At 47.6% G+C, this 15,460-nt stretch overlaps 2 protein-coding genes across 2 annotated transcripts; one reads left to right on the forward strand and one right to left on the reverse strand.

Annotated features, from left to right (window-relative positions):
- Window positions 1-815: 815 nt before the first annotated feature.
- Window positions 816-2,950, forward strand: sertad4 (SERTA domain containing 4). The gene is made up of 3 exons (XM_032547595.1): window positions 816-906; window positions 998-1,113; window positions 1,200-2,950. Exons 1-3 carry the CDS (start codon window positions 816-818, stop codon window positions 1,995-1,997), a joined length of 1,005 nt encoding a protein of 334 aa, XP_032403486.1. The 3' UTR covers window positions 1,998-2,950.
- A 1,486-nt stretch (window positions 2,951-4,436) lies between these two features.
- Window positions 4,437-7,818, reverse strand: LOC116708699 (glycine N-methyltransferase-like). Its single transcript, XM_032546655.1, has 6 exons — window positions 7,490-7,818; window positions 6,892-7,019; window positions 6,636-6,749; window positions 6,426-6,568; window positions 5,191-5,312; window positions 4,437-4,758 (listed from the first exon to the last, which is right to left on the reverse strand). Exons 1-6 carry the CDS (start codon window positions 7,801-7,803, stop codon window positions 4,587-4,589), a joined length of 993 nt encoding a protein of 330 aa, XP_032402546.1. The 5' UTR covers window positions 7,804-7,818; the 3' UTR covers window positions 4,437-4,586.
- Between the last annotated feature and the right edge of the window lie 7,642 nt (window positions 7,819-15,460).

Raw genomic sequence — 15,460 nt, forward strand, 5'->3', positions numbered from 1 at the left:
GTTGTTTTTCATATATTGTATTCATCAGCCACTTGAATTTCAAGATGGCTGCTGTTTATGAGCCTTTTAAATCAATTATTGACATAAACATAAAATGTCCTCCATTTTCATGACTTTATAACCTTCATATTTCTTCATACAACTTCAAAGTGATAAAATGTAGAAAATCAGATGTTGCTGTCATCAAGTGGAAGGAGAAGAAGAAGAGAGACAATCGACTTAATAGTTAACATTAGCTTATGCTAACACCTTCTGTAATGTGTATAGTGGCTTAGTATTAGCTTCTGCTAACTTTTAGTGTGTTTAGCAGTTTACCACTAATCCAATTCCAGTCCATTTGTCTAGTCAAAGTCCAGTTCGGTTGGTGAACGCTAATTGACCTCTGCCCTCTGGTCCTCCAATCCGCAGTCTGGGTTTGGTTTGAATGTGAACGCGAAGCGGACCAGAGACCGCTCTAAAAACAGGGAGTGGACTACAGCGAAGGGTATTCTGGGTAAATTCAACCAAAGCAAACATGTTAGCTTAGCGCTAGCAGCAGAAATGGCTCCTGGTCTCTAGCCAAAGACTAAAGAGAAATCTTCCAACACTAAAATCTGACGCCTCCATCTTGTTTCTGTTTGATGAAGAAGGAAGTTGCCCTCAGTGTCTTCAGAGACCCAGCAGGAAGGTTCTGGTTCTGCTCAGATGCAGACAGTTTGAGTCTGTTAAAGACTCAGAACCGGTTCTGGCCCAGCATGAGTGATCAGAACCTTTTAAATTCCATTCATCCTCTGTTGCTGTGAGGTTCTGTTACTGTTTTCAGAACCGAGCCAGACATGACCCTGGTTCTGTCCAGGAACGGGTTCATGGACCCAGAGGGACACGCTTTGGTCTCTGCCTTCCCCCCCCGTCTGGAACCGGCTCAAGGTCCACTTCCTGTCTGGCAAGATGGGAGTTCTGAGGAACCAGAACCAGAGATCTGGGTTCTGATTGGCGGTTTCCTTCCTCCCCTTAACAGAACCTCCCAGTAGAGGTGCTGACCCGTTTTCCACGACCAGAACTGACTTCTTCAAGAGGAAGCTGCTTGAAGATGACGAAGATCCTCTGTTCAACCTGTGGACCTACTGCCACACCGTGAGCTTTGACCCAAAGGTCAAAACCTATTGCCACACGGTGACCTTTGAAATCCTGAGTGCTGTAGTAACGTGTCTGTCCTCCAGGCGGTGCCGGTTCTGGAGGAGCGATCTCTGGTCCTGCGTCTCTCTCTGGAGAAGGTCCGTTTCCTGGACGACCCCGAGGCGTTTCTGCGCCGCTCCGTCCTCGTCAACAACCTGCTGCGCCGCCTGTTGCAGAGCGCCGTACCCCACGTCCTGCCGTCGCCCACCGGAGTCTCTATCGGACCGGACCGCCGCTCAGGAAGAGGTTTCGGGCTGCACAGCTGCCCCGCCCACACCTGTTGCTGCCTCTACGCAGCGGGACGCTTCCTCCTGCCGCCGCCGTCCGCCTACGGTGCAGAGGAAGAAGAGGAGGAGCCAAGAGACGAAGGCTGTGCCGCTGCTGACACGGTGAGACGTCTGAACAGGACGGAGACACTTCCTGGACAAAGAGACACGAGGACAGAGGAAGAAGAGGAGGAGGAAGAGGCTGACGGACCTGCAGGCGTCCACAGGTTCAGCTTCTGGCCCCACAGGACTCATAGACAGTTACCATCTCTGTCTCCATGGCAACAAGGTCCATCTGGTCGGACCTTCAGTCCCAGCAGGTCCGGTTCCACAACCCCGACCCGGTCGCTAGGCAACCGGTTGGGTTCTGATGTAGCTTTTAACAATAGACCCGACGCACCAGGCTGCAGCGCCACCGTGTGGAGGAACGCAGCGACCTGCGGGTTCTATGTGGTTCTGCTGCTCTGTGGTCAGACCCGGTCGTGTTTCCAGACCTTCATGTCCATCAGAACCTTTGGTCAAAGTTTAACCGGGTCACAGAAAGTTGGACTGAGCCCGACCCGGTTTTGGTTCTGATGTCTTTCCCAGGTTAATCTGAGTGAACTTGGCCTGCAGGTTCTGAGGAACCGGTTCAGGCCCGTAACAGAACCACCACAAGGTTCTAACCCTCACCATCTTCGAGGAATATACATTTTTTCACATCTGTTTCAAGTTTGGGACATCGCCATGGCAACTGCTGATTATTAATGTGTAGCCCCTTGAAGTTTGTTTAAACTGTTTTTGCATGCTAACCTCTCAGGTTTGATGTTTTTCAGATTTCCCATCAGCCACTTCAGTTTCAGGATGACAGCAATTTTTCAAGATGGCCACCGTTTTTGAGCCTTTCCAGGGGAGCCCAAAGTGGGTCCTGGAGGGCCGGCATCCTGCAAGTTTTAGTTCTCTCCCTGGTGGGGAGAGAACTAAAACCTATTCAGCTCATCAGTGTTGTCCTAACGATCCATCATTGGATCCAGGTGAGTTAAAACATGCCGGGCCTCCAGAACCCACTTTGGACTCCCCTGGTTTAAACCAATTATTTTTCTAACCTGTTGTGAGTTGGATGAATTACGTTTTCCACTTTGCTCATCCTGTTTATGAGACTTTAAAGAAATAAAATGGAGCAGAACCAGAACCTGATTTTCAGCTAATTCTGTTGGGTTTAATGTTAGCTAATTTCTGAAATGTTTATCATCTTCGTGTTAGCTTCTGCTAATTTTTCTGTTGCTGTTTTGATTAGCAGTGGCTAATAACTCCTGCTGATTTTCACAGAAACAGATACACTTCATTGCAGTCATGGTGGCCATTTTGAAAAATATCCACCAGAAAAAGGAAATAAGATATGACACTAAGAATATTCATCTAATTGATGATTTAAGTGCAAATTTTTATTTTCCATCTTGAAAAATCTAAATATTATTAGTAAACATGATTTTTTTTCTGTCTAATTGTGTATTATTTGACACCAAATTATACACAATTATTCACTTTTAGTGATTTTTATTAGTTTTTTTCAACAAAGCTAGCTCCTGGCAACATCAGTGCTAATTTTGGATCTGGTATCCATATGTTTTCTTTGTTCCTCCAACATTACGTGTTTCTAATTTTATGACACCTTAAATCAAATGATTGCTGAAATCTCCATGTGATGATGACTAATTTCTGTTTTGGTGTATAAAATCAAATTAATAATAATAATAGTGGCTAATTCCTCCTGCTGACCAGCACAAAGTTTTGACATTTTTAAACCCAGAGCCTAACAGCGTTGCTAATGAGAGCAGCGTTAGCTTCTGAGTGGCGCTGTAACAAAAACAAACTCTTCCTCCAGTCAACACTTAATATTAACAATTTTTATTTAATTATAAAGCATAAATATTAGGAGTCATTTTAAAGGTTAAGTTACAATTTAAATTAGAAACGACACTTTCAAACTAAATATTTAGTCAACAAGCTAAGCTTTAGCTCCAACCTAAAGAATTAGCTCTGAGCTAGCTAAATATTTAGCTATTGCTGAGTTTGAAACTGACATTTATAAATGAATGAATAATACGCTGAAAATATAACTTTAAAAATGAATCCTCAGTTTTGTTTCTTTTATGACAAAATAACCCAAATTATTGGCATTAGGTTTTGACTGAAACATGAGAGAATATTAAAGCGTCACTCGGAGCAGAACCCGGCCTGCGGGTCGGCCAATCAGAACCCGGTCCCAGTGTTCTGTTGTCTCCTTCACTGCTTATCCAACACCCCCCCCCCCACACACACAGAAGATGGGGTGTGGGGGATTTACCATCATTTGTCAACAAAGAACTGTGGCAGCTCTGCGTTGCCATGGGAACTGTGTTGGCGAGGACTGGCTTTACATCACAACGTCTGGAAATGGCCTCCATTCAGAACCAGAAAAACGGTAAAAACCCGAACCCGACCAGAACCAGAACCCAAACAGAACTGAGCTACGTACAGTTTCCACTGGAAGCAGGCATGCGGTGAAATGGCGCCCTCTAGTGTCCTGGATGAGTTTTGAAGTGTTTTCTACTCAACACGGTTTTGCTGCAGAGGTCCAAAAGGTTCTGGAGCATTTACTGATTTATCTTCAGCACCAAAGAGCAGTAACACAGTCTGGTCTGGTCCAGTTCAGGTTGGGTTCCGGGTCCGACTGAAACCGCTGGAGAAGATGCTCCAAGGTTGTAGGGTCTCCATGGCGATGGCTGCAGATGAAACGGGTCCAGCTGGGTCCATCCAGAACCACTTTGCCGCCACTGCAGAGCATAAGGCCTTTCAACCATGACTCAGCAAAACACGACAAGCAGCCTCATACTTCAGAGTTTTATTAAAAGATCAAGAATCAGAACCACTTCTGGACCGCAGATTAATCAGAACATTGTTTCAGAACCGGCCGGCCGGCCAACAGCAGCTCTTTAAATATCTTTGGCAGATTCATCGTCTTCAGTAATTTCATCACTGCGACGTTTTGGTCGGTGTTGCTTCGGTTCGGACCGCCGGCAGAAAGAATAAAAGGTCTAAAACATGAGGAAGCAGCTTCCTGTTGGCTCTCAGCAGCTTCAAGGCAGAAAGGAAACCGGTCTCTGCTCAGAGGAGGAATTATTGCCGAGACGCCCGGAACCGGCTTCAGGCTGTTCTCTTGCAGACGTGGATGAAGTAGCAGGGCGGTGGGTCCTGGCCCGGCCGGAAGGCCTTGAAGTCTCCGTAGACGGTGTGCTCCATGTTGGCGCTGAAGGCGTCGCTCAGCAGCTCGCCGAAGCTCTGCAGGCGGTGAGGGTAGTAGGACAGCCGGAACTTACTGCACAGAACCAGAACAGGGATTACTCAGGACGGTTCTCAAGAGTCGTTTACTGACATTATTCTGGTTGTCGGGTCAGACTGGAGATAAACAGCTCAGCGACAGACTGCCTGGCGACCGACTGCCTGGCGACCAACCGCCTGGCGACCAACCGCCTGGACCCCGCCTGGCGACCGACCGCCTGGCCACCGACCGCCTGGCCACCGACCGCCTGGCGACCGACTGCCTGGCGACCAACCGCCTGGCGACCAACCGCCTGGCGACCAACCGCCTGGACCCCGCCTGGCGACCAACCGCCTGGCGACCAACCGCCTGGACCCCGCCTGGCGACCGAGTGCCTGGCGACCGACTGCCTGGACCCCGCCTGGCGACCGACCGCCTGGCGACCGACCGCCTGGCGACCGACTGCCTGGCGACCGACCGCAAGCTCACCTGACTTCAGGAAGCTTCTGCAGCGCCGCCTGAGGCACCTGGATGGTGTAGTCCAAGGTGATCATGTGAGGCTTACTGTTGACCCATAGAACCGAGGTGGTGATGTCCTGGGTCAGGTCACTCTGCAACAGAACCACAGAACGGGTCAGACACGGTTCTGCTCAAGGCTCTGATTAGACCTGCTTCTGTGGCGTTAACTCTGATGAAACTAGTCAAAGAAAACTAAAGCTAATGAAACAAGCCAAAGCTAACTAGCTAAAGCTAATGAAACAAGCCAAAGCTAACTAGCTAAAGCTAATGAAACAAGCCAAAGCTAACTAGCTAAAGCTAATGAAACTAGCCAAAGCTAACAAAAGCTAATGAAAGTAGCCAAATTTAATTAAAGTAGGCAGAACTAATGAAATTAGCCACAGCTAATTAAACAGCGAGAAAATCATCTCCAGATTATTTTAATCCGCACTAAAGAAACTAAATCTGCAATTTGGGAAATTTATCAAAGTTTAAAATAATATTACATGATATTAATCAGGTGAATTCCCATAAATAAATCAAATATGGCAAAATATAAAAACAGAAAATAAAAATAAACTGAAAAATTAAAATAAAAACATGTAACCTGTCTGCAAAGTGTCAATTACAAATTTAACATGAATACTTGGAAAACAAAAATTTATTTAAAAAGTGATAAAAAATGAGAATAATAAAACTAAAATAGATATAGTTTAACATCTTAGCTTACACTTAATAATAAATTAGGGAAAAAGATTTTTCTAGTTTTATAGATTCACTGATAAAATCGTTCATCCAGAATCAGTTCTGATATTTGGTTCTGTTCGGACCGGTCCTGTTCAGCAGCAGAACCGGTTCTGGTCGGCACCACCAAGCAGGCCCTGGGTTCCAGTTAGCATGCTAACGATAGCATAAAAAGTTAGAATTAGCATGCTAACAGCTAGCATGCTAACACTAGCAAACAGGGTTACTACCACTAGGCAGCATGTGAACAATAACAAGGTTGAAGTTAGCACGATAACACTAGCATAGTTCTGTATGCTAGTGTAGGGTTAGCTCTGTTAGCAGAGCTAGCATCAGCATGCTAGTTAGCTATGACTCTTTAGTTGTTTTGCCTGGATGAGATGAATCCATGTGGAGCTCTGAGCCTCTGAACCAACGTTTAGCTTTTGCTGTCTGGATTTCTGAAGCTGCGAAAAACGCAGAGAGAACCGACTTCCTGTTACCTTGTAGTAAATGTTCTTGCCCTGCGGGGCGCGCCCCGTCTCCAGGATGTAGTCGTAGTTACGGTGATCGATGATGAGGATCCCGCCGGGTCGCACCATGCCGGCGATGTTACGGAGCGCCAGGCGCTGCTCGCTCTGGTCCCCTACAATGAACGGCAACGCATCACTGTCTGAAGGTCAAAGGTCAATACCGCACAGTACTGTCCAAACCTTTGAAGTCCGGCAGGTGAGCGAAGGAGTTCCCGAGGCAGATGACGGCGTCGTAGCCGTCCGCGGGTCTGTGGATGTCATCAGGCAACGTCAGCCAGTTGGCCTCTTCGATCACTGGACACACACCGAGAAGCTTCAGGACCGGTTCTGGCCAGTAGAACCGGTTCTGGTTCTGGTCAGTAGAACCGGTACTGCTCGGTAGAACCGGCTCTGATCGGTATAACCGGTTCTGTTTCCGGTCGGGTTCTGGTCCTACCCCACTGGTCGAAGGCGGCCTCCTTGCGGCGCTCCCAGCGCGCCTTCAGGGCGAACTTCAGCATCTTGTCGCTGGCGTCGACGCTCACCATCTGGAAACCTTCCTCCACCAGCATGATGGAGTCCACTCTGCACAGACGGGTCAGAACCGGGTCAGAACCGTGTCGGATCTTGCCGTTATTTACACTGGTGTTTTATTGAAGGCTGCCGCTGTTCGTGTGGTTCATAAATCATCTTGTTGCTAAGTGACAGCTGCTAACGTTTCTGGATTTAAAGGCCTGCGTCACCAGCCCAACATTTTCAGTTTGTGTGCCGTTGCATTGCTCTTCTTTGTTGTGTTGTTGCCAGTTTGCTAAAGAAAGCAACCTGGAAGGTAAACATCCTGCCTGGGGCCCTTCTGGCCCCTAAAACATCTGGAGACACACCTGGATTGATCTATTATTCACTCAGCTTCAGGTCGCTCAGAAAATCTCAGAGAACATTCAAAATAAAACATCATCCGGGTCACCTGAAACCCATCAGCTCAGCAACAAGTGGAAAACGTCACTACCGTAACTCATGGAGATGTCGCGCACAGCGAACCGCGGCTGGCCGCTTACCCGGTCCCGCAGGCCACGTCCAGCACCTTCCGCACGCCGTGCCGCTTCAGCAGGGAAACCACCCAGCTCTTGTATTCCTGGGTCCGGCTCTGGATATCTCCGATGTACAACTCCCACACTTTGGCCGCTTTCCCGTCTGCGTACTGATCCGGAAGTCCCTCGGCGGCAACGCCGAGAGAGCGGGTCCTGAAGACGCTGTCGACCGACATGCTGCCCGCCTGTTCCCCGCTGCGAGGGTAGTTCTGTGGGTAGAAGATGAGCTGGAGGCAGGCTGACCCTCCGGCGGGTTGCTGGTGTTTATATAAGAACCGCATCACGACAAACTTTCAGCCAATGGCGCTCTGCTGCGGAAGGACGCCTACTTTCTGATTGGCTGGCTCTCGGAAGCTCCGCCCCTTTATTGTTGACGTCAGCGGAAACTCCTCTTCAACTCTGCCCTGAGTTTAGTCTCGCAGGTTCTCCTGAAGCCGAGCTTTCTCATTGATTTTGCGCTAAAATCTGAGCAGATGTTTAGAGTTTTAAAGTGTTTTGGAGGTTTTTAGAGGTTTTGAGCTCACGCTGGATGTTATGAGGATTCTGGGTTCGTTTCCCGTGTCTTACCTGAACACTCACCTCTGACCCCGCCTGTCATCTGGAACATTTCGTACCGTTAACTGTGGAACATGAGGCGTTTTTTAGTATTTCAGTGAATTCAGATGACAGATTGTTAAAATAATGTTCAGAGGTAATTATTGAAGCAGTCGCAGAGTCCAGGAGCAGAAGTGGAGCTGGACCTATTCAGAACCTGCTCTGATAAAATAAACAAACTGTTTAATTATTAACAAAGATGATAAAAACTGACAGAAAAATATCCAACATTAATACTGAGTGTAGTGACTGCGATCACGGCGGCCGGATGCTAACTTACAGTTCATTCATTCTTCCCTAAAAATGAACCATTTTCAAATGATCATTATATAAACACAAAACCACTGTTTCTTCGTCCTTATGATCTATGTTGATTATAAAATGCTAACAATATTCAGAGAAAAATCAGTGTTGACAGCAGAATAATTCAGTTTTTCTTCATGAGGGATGATAATCTGAGGTCTGTAGGTTTAATGCACAAAAAGCTAAAAAAATACATAAAATTATTTCTGTTATTGGAGTATATAACCAAATTGATAAAAATATATATGAAAATGAAAAACAACCTGATTTTAGGATGATTACGTTATATCCTGACATGAATGTAGATAATTTAATAATCTTTATAACCAAACTGATCAAACAGAAAAACTCCAGGTAACAGAAAAGAGAGCGTTACCATGGAAACCATTAAACCCTGTCAGCTTGAACACTTCCTGTTTATGCAGAATAATAAACATATTTTCTTTTCGGAAGTAATCTTATTATTTACCACTAAATTATGGAAAAACTAATAATAACAATAATATTTAGTAACAAACAAATTCAAACAAATGATGCTAAACTCAATAATTCAACTGAAAGTGAATGAAATCAGATTTTAGACAAAAACATTAAATGAACTAAAATATTTTCTAAAGAAAACAGAATGTTATATTATTGATTAATATGTGGACATCTGAAAAAATGAAACAAGAAAAAATAATTTTAACTGCATCAGATTATTTTCTTCCTACTAATGAAATCTTTCTTACGTTGCATTTACGTTTTTTTACAATGTTATGATTTAGAAAAGCTCAGAACAGCAAAGACAACGAAAGGAAGAGATTCAAAATGAAAGAAACAAACGACGAATTAAGACAGAAAGTTTATTGGATATTAAAAATAACTTCCTCAGAGGGATTCATGTGTGAAAATATTTCTGAGTAAAAACTGAGTTTTTCCACTCTTTAATAAAATTAAGTAATTTGATAAACTAATACAACAAGGCTTGATTATTGATATAGATTCCTTGGAGGTTTAGAGAAATCTGCAGAAAAGATTTTCCTGTTTTCAGTTTAATAATTCTTCAGAAAGTCTTTGTGTTGTTGCCGTGGACAGGAAGTTAAATGTTATTTATTTTTTTTAGCATTGTGTGTTTCTGACTTGTGGATATTAAAAAGTAAATCTCTTAAACTGCTGCAGGATGAAGCCTGAGCCGTTTCTGCCCCGCAGGTTCAACATTCAGCAACCGCTGAGCCTCCTCCCGCTCTGATTGGCTGAGCCTCCTCCCGCTCTGATTGGCTGAGCCTCCTCCCGCTCTGATTGGCTGAGCCTCCTCTCGCTCTGATTGGCTGAGCCTCCTCCCGCTCTGATTGGCTGAGCCTCCTCCCGCTCTGATTGGCTGAGCCTCCTCCCTCTCTGATTGGCTGAGTGCAGCTCGGCTCGACTGCAGCCGGTACCGTCCGGGTTCGGTTGGAGCAGCCAGTCTTATCAGCGCCGAGCCGCAGCTGCAGCCGACCCGGTTCACTCTGAGCAGAACCTAAGCACCGGGTCAGCGGCCGCCCTACTGGGCCGGTTCCGGTCCGGTTCGACCTGAACCGGCAGGCCTGCAGGTGGAGAACTGAAGCAGTTTTCCTCCGCTAGAGGGCGCCGCATTCAGGGGACGAGAGGCTCCAACCAGAAGCAACATTATGGGATGCATCACCATGGAAACATCAAATCTACAGCTGGAGAATTTCTTCAAAATGTTAGTCACTGTTCTGGACCTGAACAGAACTCAGCGGGTCGGTTCTGTTCGGTTCTGTATGGAGCTAAATTAGGGCCATGTAGTTTTATTTTCTTTGAAACGGAAACAAATCTGAATTTAAACTGAACTGAAAAAAATAAGATGGGAAACAGAACAAAATGTTTTGAAACGTTTTTTCCCCTCAGATGAGAAAAACCGATTGAACAAACTAAAGTCCAACTCGGCTCCGTGGGGCAATGAGAAATAAAAGCCGTTGAACAAAAACAGAAATACTTTGTGTAAAAGCTTTAAACATGAGCAATAAAAACAAACAGTTACAGTTTGGTTTAAAATCCTAGTAAAAGCAGAAAATATAAAATAACATTTACTTATTGATTACTTTAGGAATCAGATCATTTCATTAGAATGAATGTTCAGTTTGTCTCTATACCATCAAGATTTGATCATTTCTCATAAACTAAATATCTGGAGATTTCTAAACATTTCCTCTGAAGGATTTTTCTGAAATTGCATTAAAGCTGCAGTTTATAACTTTTCTAAAAATATTTTCTACATATTTGTTTAAACTGCAGAGACAATCTGCTCTTCCTTCTCTGAGCGCTAACTCCAAACGACCAATCAGAGGCAGGAGGCGGGTCTTAGTGCTAGCGATGCTCCGATTGGTCTGTGCTGATTTACCTCATTTTACCAACATTTTAGACAAAAAAAATTGGTATTGGCCAAAATCGGAACTGGCAGGTCAGGACTTTTAATAGATCGGTGCAGCCAGACTTAGCGCTGTTAATCACAACCTGCTGTGGCGCTGCTCATCTCCCCCTGCTCTCTGCTACACTCCAGCTAGCACAGGCTGTCATGAATGCTAAGGCTAGTTAGCATAGCCACCGATGACGGCCAAGTTGTTTCTCTGCCATTAGCACATTTAGCGGCGAGTACATGGTGGTGATTAGCAGCACTAAGCTCCGCCTCCTGGCTCTGACTGACTGTTTTTGGAGGAGATTGATGTTTCAGATGATCTGTCTCCTAACAAACTGTTACGGTAACCATGGCAACAGTTTGAAGAAAAGTTACAAACATAATTCTACATGGAGAGAAGGCGGCCATTTTAATGTTTAACTACCGCCCTGAACGCCGACTGCCAGGTTCTGTCCTCCACAGCGTAAAGGTTCCAAAGCTGTGGTTCAGAGGTCCGGGGGAGGAGCGGAAGCGGCCGGCTGCTGGCCGGAGCTTCGCTCTCTGCGTTTCTGACGCCGAACAACGTAAAGTCTGAGCAGAAACACGGCCGCCACCAGAACCACGGCGGCCCCCACCCAGACCCAGAGGAAGGGCCCCGACGGAGCCGAGGCGGCCCTCAGAGTGCTGTCGCGATCCGGCGGGGTCACGACCTCACCTGCTGCCACGGCGACGCACCGCACCTGTCCAGTCAGCAGGAAGCCTCGGCGGCAGGAGCACAGGAAGCTGCCGAAGGTGTTGAGGCAGATCTGGTCGCACTGCCCCATGTGACACTCGTCGATGTCCTCACACCGCCGCTCCTCCAGCAGGAAGCCGTCTGCGCAGCGGCACGCCGCGCCGCCCGCCGCGCACACAGCCGGACAGCTCTGCTGGGCGCAGTGCGGCCTGCAGTGCCGCGGGTCCTCGCCGTCCGGGACGTAACCATGGAAACAGGAGCATCTGACCCCGCCCTCGGCGTCCGCACACCGCTGCTGGCAGGGGGCGTCGTCGCACCGGAAGGGGCCGTTGAAGAAGAGCTCCTGCTCCCAGCATGCATTGCTGTCTGCGGTTCCGCACAGAAACCCGTCGGGTCTGTCAGAACACGGCTGCTCCGTCCAGACCTGGTACCGGGCCAGCGCCACGCAGCTGGGCGAGCAGACCGCGGCGCCGGCCGCCCACCGGACCCAGGACGAGTTGAAGGTGCCGTTGGCGGCGCCGGAGGTCCAGCTGTACCCTCTAAGCGGTTCTGCCGGGTCGCTGCAGGACCCGGCCGGCAGCCTCAGTCCCATCCAGAAGCTACCGGACAGAACCGGAGCCAGCCGGGCCAACAGCCGGTGGCTGCTCTCAGCCTGCAGCGTCAGCAGCTCTCCGCCCCGCCTGCGGCACGCCGCCGCCGCCGAGTCAAAGTCCAGTCCGGCCCGGTTCACCGTCAGGCAGCGGCCTTCAGAACACAGCGGCAGGCAGGCCTGCTGCTGGCCCGGCCCGGCCTCCAGAACCGGCAGCATCAGAACCCACAGCAGAAGAGCCATTCCAAGAAGCAGCCGGCCGCCGAGGTTCTGAGCCTCGACCCGCCTGAGGCATCCGCTCCGGAAACCCGGGCCCCAGCCGGTCCCGGGGGCCCAGAGAGCAGGAAGGAAACCAGAGGCAGAGACCCGGATCGGAACCAGCACGGCTAAAACAAACACTCCCATTCTGTTCAGGGATCTGGTCACAGCTGGGCTGAACAGAACCACCAGAACTAGCAAAACCCAACAAAACCAACAGAACACAATGGGACTGAACAGAACCAGCAGAACTTCTAACCGTGTCTGTTGAGTCTGAGAAGGAAGCAGAACGTTTAGTTTTTTTTTTTGTTTTTTTTTTACCCCTCCAGGGGGTATTTTGTGGCTCTAGTGTCCCTTATATGACAGCAGGCTGACAGGAAACGGGGAAGGAGAGGGGGGAAGACATACGGCAAATGTCGGGAGTCGAACCCGCGACGGCCGCGTCGAGGACTCAAGGCCTCCAAATACGGGTCGCGCTAACCGCTACGCCACCACGGCACGCCCCAGAACGTTTAGTTAAAACCTGACAGAACCAGCAGCCCGGCCGTGTTCCTCTGTGGGTCAGCACCAGAACTTTAAACCGGCTGGGAGCCGGAGGAGAGACAGGAAGGACTGAGACAGCAGGAGGATTTATCCAGCAGGTCAAAGGTCGTTACAGTAACAGAGCAGGAGAGACTAAAGCAGGAAGGATTTCCTGCAGATCAGCTAGAAAAGTTTCTGTAATCAAACACAAACGGCCTCAACGTGAGTCGCAGCCTGATGACGAGTCAAACGAGTCACCTGGAGTTTTTCCTTCCATTTCACTAAGAAGGTTCCAGCATCAGGCCGATACTGTGGTGCAGAAAACCAGTTTCTGACTTACAGCAGTTTAAAACCAGAGAGTTACTGGGGCGACCATCACTGACCAGGAAAACATGAGGACATAAAAACACGTCCAACAGGTTCAACAGGTCCAACACGTCCAGCTGATGGAGTATAAATGAAAATACGCCTGAATGTCTTCGGTGTAAATGTGATCAGAGATATCTGAAAAGGACTGAATAATGGCAGCAAGTGGAATAATATTAAAAAAAAACCCAAAGCGGACCCAAAACGGAGCCTTGTGGGACCCCACAAGTTAAGGGGGCGGAGTCAGACGAGAACCGGTCCGTCTAAACGCAGAACGTCCTGATAAACACGAGCTGAGCCAGAGACACCAGCCAGGACCTGGTGGACAGAGTCACAGAGATCTGCTGAAACCAGCACCGAGCATTTCCCTCATCAGCGCCACTAACGGGTCGTTATGGACTCTCACTAAGGCAGATTCAGTGGAAAGGTGTTTAGAAAGCCAGACTGAAGGATCAGAGATCTGAGACTCACTAAACCAGGATCTGAGTCGAGTTTCTACAACTTTTTAAAGTAATTTACAGAGAACAAGAAGCTTTAGGTGAGACCGGGGTCAGGAAAAGGTCCTTTAAGAGGAATCTAATCTTTTAGCTAATAATTAATGTTAATTATTGACAAAACTGTTGGAGCGGTGGCAATTAGAGCCTGGACAAGCAGAGAGGGGGGAATATTTCCAACAAACAAGTAGAAAGTTTCATTCGACCAATTAGTGAATTCAGGCCAGTTAATGTAATTGGAAAGAAAAAAGAAAAGGAATCTGAACACTGAGGCTCAGCAGAGCTGCTCTCAGGTCCATGAGAAACTGAGCAACATGTTGCAGCCGTCACTTGAGGTCAAACATGATGCGCTGGAAGAGAAACAATACTGCTGACGGTATTAAATAACACTGTTGGGTTATTTTTGTTCTGGTGAATAATTTTGCTAAAATAAAATGATCTGGCATCACTAACGGCCTTGTTATAAGACTCAAGGAGATCTTTGAGATGTTCCCAGTGGAAAACCAGACCGGTCCTCTTCCACAGGCCATCTGTTTCCCACAAGAGCCTCTGAGCTCTCGGGTTTGATAGTTTAACCAGGATGAACCGGGATGAACAGACAGACCGTATCCTGGTCATTAAAAGAGTCAACCAGAAGCTCCACATCATCATCAGGAGCAGCTGTAAAGGAAAAGAGGGACGAAAACTCTGCAACTGCAACATTGTCAATAAAGCGTCTGCCTTGCTGGCAACTCGAGAAGAAGTCTCCAAATCAGAAGACATTTTAAAACAGACAGCCTGCTGCCACTGAAAACAACATGGTTTATAGCTGGATCGTTAAGACTGAGTCGGTAAGTAAAAACCAAAGTCAGACCTGCAGAGTGAGGCTCAGACATGCTGGGAGAAGTTAAAAGTCCATAACATTAAGAAAGTCCACAGCAGAACGATTTGAAGGATCATCAACATGAATATTAAAATCCCCAGTGATCAAGATCCTATTTAGCTCGACTGTCGAAGATAAAAAAGTCCTGGAAGTCTAAAAGAAAAGATGAAACCGGACCAGGTGGTCGTAAATCATATATAGGTTCTATCTTGCCGATTCAGCCCACGATCATCTCAAAGGAACTGTAGGAACTGAAGCGATCATTGGACATAAAAAAGTCTTGAGATGACAGAAGTGGCTCCACGACCTGTCAGGCCTCAGGACAGATTTACAGGATGTGAAGCATCATTTCCACACTGCCATGTCTCAGAAATAAACAATAAGTCCTGCTAGCCTTCAGAGAAAAACAGGTCATTCAGAATGAAGGACTTCTTGGCAATAGAGCGTGAATTAATTACCGACATTTTGGCGGAGAAATCCGCTGCCGGTGTGGCTCCGCAGACGCCCACAGCTTCAGATGACAACATGTCGGATCGTCCTGGAGCGTACAAACCAGCCCAGCACCAGCACACCCGAGGCTGAATCTCCCGGCGGCGCACCTAGAAAGATCCCACGTCTCCAAAGTCGCCGGAGCCACACGACAAAGCCGGGCCTCTTCCATGTTTCCTTCGCCTGCGCGTCCAAAGCAGCGGCGCGTCCACAGGTCAAAGATTGGAGATGCCGGGAGGAACACCGGAAGGAACATAACAGGAACATAGCAGGAACATAGCAGAAACACAGCAGGAACATAGCAGGAACACAGCAGGAACATAGCAGGAACATAACAGGAACATAACAGGA

The sequence above is a fragment of the Xiphophorus hellerii genome, chromosome 19, assembly GCF_003331165.1.
Source record: "Xiphophorus hellerii strain 12219 chromosome 19, Xiphophorus_hellerii-4.1, whole genome shotgun sequence".
NCBI lineage: Eukaryota > Metazoa > Chordata > Actinopteri > Cyprinodontiformes > Poeciliidae > Xiphophorus > Xiphophorus hellerii.